The following is a 7,058-nucleotide window of genomic DNA, read 5'->3' on the forward strand; positions in this document are numbered from 1 at the left end:
TCCTTCTGGAACTGGGGGGCGCAGAACTGGATGCAATATTGCAGATGTGGTCTCACTAGGGCAGAGTAGAGGGGGAGGAGAACCTCTCTCGACCTACTAACCACAGCCCTGCTAATACACCCCAGGATGCCATTGGCCTTCTTGGCCACAAGGGCACAGTGCTGGCTCATGGTCAGCCGGCTCTCCACCAGGACACCCAGGTCCCTTTCCCCTTTGCTGCTCTCCAGCAGGGCAGTCCCCAACTTATCCTGGTGTCTGGGGTTGTTCTTGCCCCGATGCAGGGCTCTACACTTGCCCTCGTTATATTTCATTAAGTTTCTCCCTACCCGATTCTCCAACCTGTTGAGACAGGCAGCAAAAGTTCAGACAAGTCTGTTAGTTTTAAGTCATTTCATCTCTTTATTGTCAACTTGCTGTGCATTACTGCACAACATATAGACTGTGACGCTTGTGCCTTCATTCTTTAGGTTGGATTCTGTTGTTTTGAACCCTTGCACATCCTCCACCAGAAAAGCAGCTCCTTCCTGGTGTGGACACCTTTGAGAATGGTTTAGGTTCCTGTGGATGTCATTGATGACCTTAATTCTGGAAGCCGCACAAGTGCTTCTGCTTTTGGGTTGTCTCAGTGGCTCCCTCATCTGTGGCTCCCTAGGCTTAGGGAGCATCTCCTCTGAATGGATGTCACCCCTTTGAACCTCTGGGTTTTCTTGTTCACAGACACTTTGAACTGGCAGCCCAGCAGCTCCTAGGTGACGTGGCCGTCTTACAGAATGTGCATGGCTCTTGATGATTGCATTCATGGCTCTGATTCTGGCAAGAGCAGACGGCATGGTGCTTTTGGGCTGGCGCAGTGCTTCCCTCGGCAGTGCCAGTGGAATTGTCTGGTCCAGATAGCCCTCAGCATTTTGACACTTGTCTTCATTTTTCCTCAGGTTGAGAGTTTCTGTGCATCTGAGAAACTGGTGACAGAAAACATAGCCTTTTAGAGACTGAAAGCAGGGAAAGAAGAGGCTGCCTTCATCAGAGAAGGAAAGGAAAAGCAGAAGCATTTGAGTTCAACTTTCAGTTGTCTTTGTCACGTAGTAGAAGTACTTGCTGAATTACAGGTTGTACTAAATACCACCTTGTGTACCCATCATTGCTAAGCTCCGTATATTCCTACTGCTTTCACAGGTTGCATTTTCAATTGCAACTACATCGTAAAAATAGAAATTCAGACTATATTTGACAGACTGATGTCTACTCTTACTATAAAGGCACAGACCTTGCCATCTTGTACAGATGTTGCAGTCTCTGTGTCTAGGGGAACAGCACTGTCCTCTGCTGTCCTTTCCATCTGATGGTCACAAACCTCTGTGGAAGTCTTTGGGACCTCCACGTCCATAGCTGCATTGCTTACTGCAATGGAAAGAATAATAATTATTATTATTAAAAAAAAAAAAAAGTAAATGACCAACGAACAACATGAAGAGAAGAAATACATAGGAAATGGATGGAAGAAGTGTTGAGGGACATGTTATCTATTGCCTGCTGTTTTGTTTTGCCGTACCTGAATTGCCTGAATGTCAGGGCTCGCAGAGGACTGAGGTCTTTGTGTTAACCAAACGCGTGAATTCTAATACCAGGACTAGACTGCAGAAGCAGCACCTCAGCACTGTGCTCGTGGTCTCCAGGCCTGCTCTGCTTGGCTATAAGTTGAGCCTTTATCATCCACAATTTCGGCTATACAGGGGCAAGCGTTTACATGTGTCTTCAGACATCTCCTAAAATGCCCCGCTCTTTCCAGCAGCTCAGCCCAAATTTGAAGCTACCTCCTTCTGCCAAACTCCTCTCTATGTACCAACATGTAAACCTGTTTCTTAGGTCCCACTGAGACCAATGAACGTGCTTAGCTGAGGAAGGAGGCACTGAACAACTTGGAGCAATGTCCTGTATCTGTATCCTAAAAGCAGTCCCACACTTGTGCAAGTAAAGACAGTTGCCAAGAACTTGGTCTGTCGTGCTCCTTTGGGAGCCTTTATTCCCAAGCCACTTCTTACCTGCTTCATCAGTATGCTGGGTGAGCATAGAAGCCCCATTTGTCTCTGGAGTCACTTGCTCCCCGAGAGAAACCTGTGCACAAAACCTTCATGTTACTGTGGGATTTAGTGCAACATGGAAGAATATTCCATATTTCTGCTGCTGTCTTCAAAACATCACAGAGAAGTATGAATGGGAAGCCCCATTCATTACCACATCCAAACAACCCTGTCTAGGACACTGTTCTAAAACCATTGTTATGCACTGCCAAAGAAGGGCGACTATAGGTACAACATCGAGATCTTGCTGTACCAAGCAGTGCTGGAGGAAGAGGCAAAGCAAATAAGGATGGGTATCTCAGTATACCTGGCGAACGATATAATTCTTAAATGGTAAAGTTACCTCTGGGGTTTGAAAGGCTTCCAGTGGGGCTTCTTTGGTGGCAGTTGCACTGCACTCAGCTTCCCTGGTGCTGCTTGATAGTGGGAGCTGAGTGGTAGCCGAGGTCTCCTGAAGACAAATACAAAGAATCGCATAATTAACAGCAATCTGGATTTGTGTTTCTGCCTGTGAAGGGCTGTCACAAATCAGTTCTACTTTAAGAGGTGTTAAGCCCAAATGGTTCCTTTATGGCAGTGTATCGTGATGATTTAGGGGATTACGAGCACCACAAGGAACCCATGTGACGAGAAGTTTGAAATGTCAAAGTTAGGTGAGGCTCGAGGAGGGCAAGTTGAAAAGAAAATGGGGTGCAAATTTTTCCAGGGACACCAGGAATGGTGAATCCTGGAACAAAGCAAATAATGTTATTTTCCTCTCGAGCTCTTTAACAGGGGAAACCTAATTTGTTAGTATTCAAAATGCCATTGTTACCTCTGCAGCTTTGCGCTGGTGCTGGGAGTGAGCAAAGGTGGTCATTGAAGGGGTCATCTGCCCATTCTCAAAGTGTTTCATCACTGCAGCCAGGCCCCCAGGCACAGTGCAGGACTTGATTTCCTCTGAGGTCTAGAGTGATCAAATAAGGCCAGGTGTTTTCCATTTGCAGTAACAACGTACCGCCCATTTCAACAAGTAAGGGCAAGGTGTTATAGGGTGTAAATGAAGCAGTTCATATGTTCTCAACACAGTTTGGTTGGGTCAGGCTTCCTGCAGTTCTTCCTTTTGGGGAGAGAGAGCTAACAGCACCATTGCTGGCAGTGTGGGGAGGAGGGAATTGGAACCTTCTTGGCCCAAAGAACCGCAGGAATCTGTTCCAAATATGCAAGGGCAATTAGGAAATCAAGAAGCCAGTGGGCAGGAATTGCGTGGTTTGAAAACACCTGGACTCTGAAGGCGAGCGTGGTTGTTGGTTGCTTCCCTCAGGTGGCTTCTGTGCTACCTGAGCACCCATAGCTGAGATATTTTATAATGCGGTAATTTCAAATTCTTCAGTTCAAGCAGCAAGAGCTCTAAAGTCACTGTGCTCCTGAATAGGATTTTTTTATTTGGCAATAGAGAATAGTTGTTGTGGTAAAGAAACTGCCTTGTTTTGTCATTATAGGATAACTGTGTTGCTGATCTTTCTCTCACCTATGGTCCTCATACATGAAGTTCAGGCAAAGGTGGAGTGAAAGGAAGAGCACTTCCATGAAATAACGGGGATTGTCCAAAAGACCAAAGGCATCTAGCATGAAAAATCTTATTTGGTAGAGACAGAGACTGATGGATGACTATGTTTGCTATGTAGGTTTCCTAATTTGGGATTTAAATTTTGATCCACCCTATGATCCACCTGATAGCTTGCTTGTAGAAATAAAGATGGTTACGATCTGTCCCTGGGCAAAGCAAACGTAGAATTAAGAAGATATTGAGACTTTGGTATCTTACATTGGCAAAGCGGTTGCTGTTCTCTGCCTTTGACACCGCAGCCTGATACAGAGCCATTCTGTCTTTCAAGGAGACATTCTCCTGGAATTCCATCAGTGTATTGCCGGTGTTGGGAGGGCTCTCTTTTGGAAGTCCTCCTACAGCTTTGCAGCCACCCCCTGCAACCACAAAGAGACGTCATAGTTGGGGAGAGGGAGATGGGTGCATGTGTTTCAAAGCTTGAAAGAAAAGCAGTAAGCAAAACAAACAGCATTGCCAACATTTTGCCAGCTGTGTCGTACTTTTACTTTAGAACACATAAAGTACAGAGCATTTAATTTGTGGAAACCAGAATGCCTTTAACTAATAAAAGTTAACGCAGTGTTACCAAAGCAACGCACTGCTAAATCCAAACTATCTTCACCAAACAAGAAAATGAAGATACCACTTTTTCGTAATTGATGAATGCTGCCCATAGTTTTGATATCATATGTGTAATTTGGGCTGTCTTCATCAAAAGTTATCTTCTCAAAATATAAGACACCATTCTGTTGTGTTTTGTTCAAAAAGTATTTAATGGGCATCAGGCACTGCTCCATAATGCAAAAGACAAAATGGAGAAGTCCGGAAAGCTTGTTTTGCACTAAGAACACCGCGTTCTCTCCCTGGGCGGCCTGGGGGCTGCCCTCATGAGGTGAGTGTGCTCGCCCCTTGTCACATCAGAGATGGAGTGCATTGAACTAAAGGGAGAAACCCGATCCAAGTGGTCAGGCTAACCTTCAGTGTTGGTGGTCTGTCCATTGCCTGAGGACATCTTCTCAAAGATTGCCCTCCCCCGTTTCACGCTGGACACTTCCATCAGAGAAATGTCTGTCTGGCTCCCAGGCTGAGTGGCCAGTGCTGGTGGCAGTGAGCTTCTGCCACTTTCTGCTTCCTGTTGGAAGACATGAAGGAGATGTGAGTTAGAAGCTACTGGGAGGAGCCAGGTAGGGCTTTCCGGGGGCAGAAAGGATATGAAGAGGCAGCAGATTGGAAGGGGGTGCTGTTCTGGCAGTAGTTTTCTCCAAGTCCTCAGGGAGAGTGCGGGAATCCTTTTCAGCTGCAGAACCTGCGTGCACTCACCTTCCTGCCACCCAGGGTCTCAAAGTGGCTCTGCAGCTCCTTGACAGAGATGGGGAAGGTCTCAGTCCGGCGAGGGCCACCCAGGGTCACGTCTGCCCTCCCGCTGTCTGCCGCGGCTTCCTCCACGGTGCTGCCTGGGCTGGCTTTCTCTGGTGCCAGGGACCGTGGGGCTGGCAGGCGTTGGAAGGCCAGGCTAGGTGTCAGAGCACTGGCAGACTCCCATCTCTTCATGAGGAGCTTCACAGAGCTCTTCTGCATGGTCAAGTCGGGCAGCTCCATTGCGCCCTGCCAATGCAACAGGTACCTCATGACATAGCTTGTATTTCAGACTGAGCTTCCGTCTGCATTGTTGGCTTGTGGGGACTTGTTCATTTGCTTTCTTTGTTTTGGGACAAATCTTTAACCAGGGTTTGAGTGGTTTGCAGTATTTCATGGGGGAGGAAGAAGCACAGGAGAAGCGCTAGGTTTCTGCAACCCAAGGGTACTCATGAAGGAAATTCCAAAGAATTTGACTTCAGGCCTCAACCTGACTTTAAGCCACTTTCCCCACCTGCTCATGATCACTTAAATCACTACAGAATGCTGAGGGCAATTCATTCTTAAGTCAAATGCTTGGTGAAGACTGCATGTCTGACACTGTCAGGGACTTGAATTGTTTCCTGGGCTTTGTAGAGCCTTCTTAGCCTTTGTGAAAATGCAGGAGGAAAATTGGGGAATAAGAAAACCCAAAGAGGTTTGGAGTTGGGCTTCAATGGCCTATAGCATTTCATACCATCTTTGTTGACTGTACTTCTTAACTTTTGCTGGCCACTTTTAAAGCTACCATGCTTAAATCACGCCAGAGGATAGCACAAACTAAGGGCTTGGCTGCTTTTTGTTTGATGGCCATGCTGGGCAGGAAGGCAGAGGGATGTGAGAGAGAGAACCAGAAGCTGCTTCAGTTCTTTCCTCTATCTGGTGACTAATATTCATTGGCCACGGTACTAGAGGATCTCTTCTCCACTAAAGACTCCCTGAAAGTGCACGTGAGAGCTAGCTGCACGCTTCTGACACTGTCACTGGAAGAGCTTGCAGTTTTTCTTCTGCAGGTAAGCAGAGCCGCAAGTATCTGAAGCATTTTGTTTTTTTTTTTCTTTTGCTCCCTCTCGCCCATTTATCACATGAAGAGTATCTTTGCGCTAGACCACATACGTCCAAAAAAATGCACAAACATGCGTATTCTTAAGGAGCTAATCTTACCGCTTGGCTCTTCTCAGTTGAATTTTCCTTTTGTGACTCTGCTGCACACATTGCGTGCCTGTTGAAAGGAAGGCAAATTTAAACATTCTCTTATTCACTGGTCTCATTTGACTAACGAATGTGCAGCTAGATCGACAGTTCACAGTATGCATTGGAGAAAAGCCTCATCCTACCTCGTCCGTCACAATCTCACTTCCAAGAAGTGATGGCCGCAGGAAGAGGTGCCGCCTTTTAACCTGCCTGTCTGCATTGTGAGCACACAATCAGTGCACAGTGTCCAGGTTACCGTCTCCATGTGTGGGCATATGGAAACCAAGGCAACCAAGCCGGCCTCCTGTCTTTCCTTACCCCAACAGACCCACCAGAGACTCCTCGGAATCTGTTGAGATTCTGTTGTTGGTGCACAACCTTTCCCAGAAAGAACTTGGTGTCCTTAGGGACAAGTTCTTGGGCAGACTGTTGCCATAGATAGTAAATGCCCTCAAACAGAGAGACCATTGGTTTTTCATTTTTATTCTCCATTACTCAGCTAACTTCAAATTCTCTCTTAGAGCTAACTGGCAGAATTGTTTGACTAGCTCTGGCATGCCGTGCTTGGTTTTCTTTCATTTACTCATGCTGGTGTTTTTTGTGTGTGTTTCTTTTTTGATACCTAAGAGAAATATCAAAATGTTGGGTAATTTACCCTTTGGGGCGTTCTCTCTTCCTGTAGATGGAGGGGACTTCTGACTCAGGCTACAGCTCTTTGGCCAACAAAACTTTTGAAGGACTCTCTCGTAAGCCAACCCATTTTATGATGCCACAAAAGTACGAGGGCAGAAGCAGAGAAAGCT

General features: G+C 46.4%; 1 protein-coding gene across 5 annotated transcripts; it reads right to left on the reverse strand.

Annotated features, from left to right (window-relative positions):
* Positions 1-371: 371 nt before the first annotated feature.
* Positions 372-6,824, reverse strand: LOC121068242 (xin actin-binding repeat-containing protein 2-like). 5 transcript variants are annotated; one of them, XM_040553324.1, is made up of 8 exons: positions 6,399-6,824; positions 6,226-6,283; positions 4,642-4,798; positions 3,886-4,043; positions 2,893-3,024; positions 2,422-2,529; positions 1,265-1,398; positions 387-959 (listed from the first exon to the last, which is right to left on the reverse strand). In XM_040553324.1, exons 2-7 carry the CDS (start codon positions 6,274-6,276, stop codon positions 1,396-1,398), a joined length of 609 nt encoding a protein of 202 aa, XP_040409258.1. In that variant the 5' UTR covers positions 6,277-6,283; positions 6,399-6,824; the 3' UTR covers positions 387-959; positions 1,265-1,395. The 5 variants fall into 5 exon arrangements, with proteins under 5 accessions (XP_040409255.1, XP_040409258.1, XP_040409257.1 ...); XM_040553323.1 differs by having other exon boundaries at positions 388-959; positions 6,226-6,822; XM_040553320.1 differs by lacking the exons at positions 6,226-6,283; positions 6,399-6,824 and adding an exon at positions 4,987-5,274 and having other exon boundaries at positions 392-959.
* Between the last annotated feature and the right edge of the window lie 234 nt (positions 6,825-7,058).

The sequence above is a fragment of the Cygnus olor genome, chromosome 3, assembly GCF_009769625.2.
Source record: "Cygnus olor isolate bCygOlo1 chromosome 3, bCygOlo1.pri.v2, whole genome shotgun sequence".
Lineage (NCBI taxonomy): Eukaryota > Metazoa > Chordata > Aves > Anseriformes > Anatidae > Cygnus > Cygnus olor.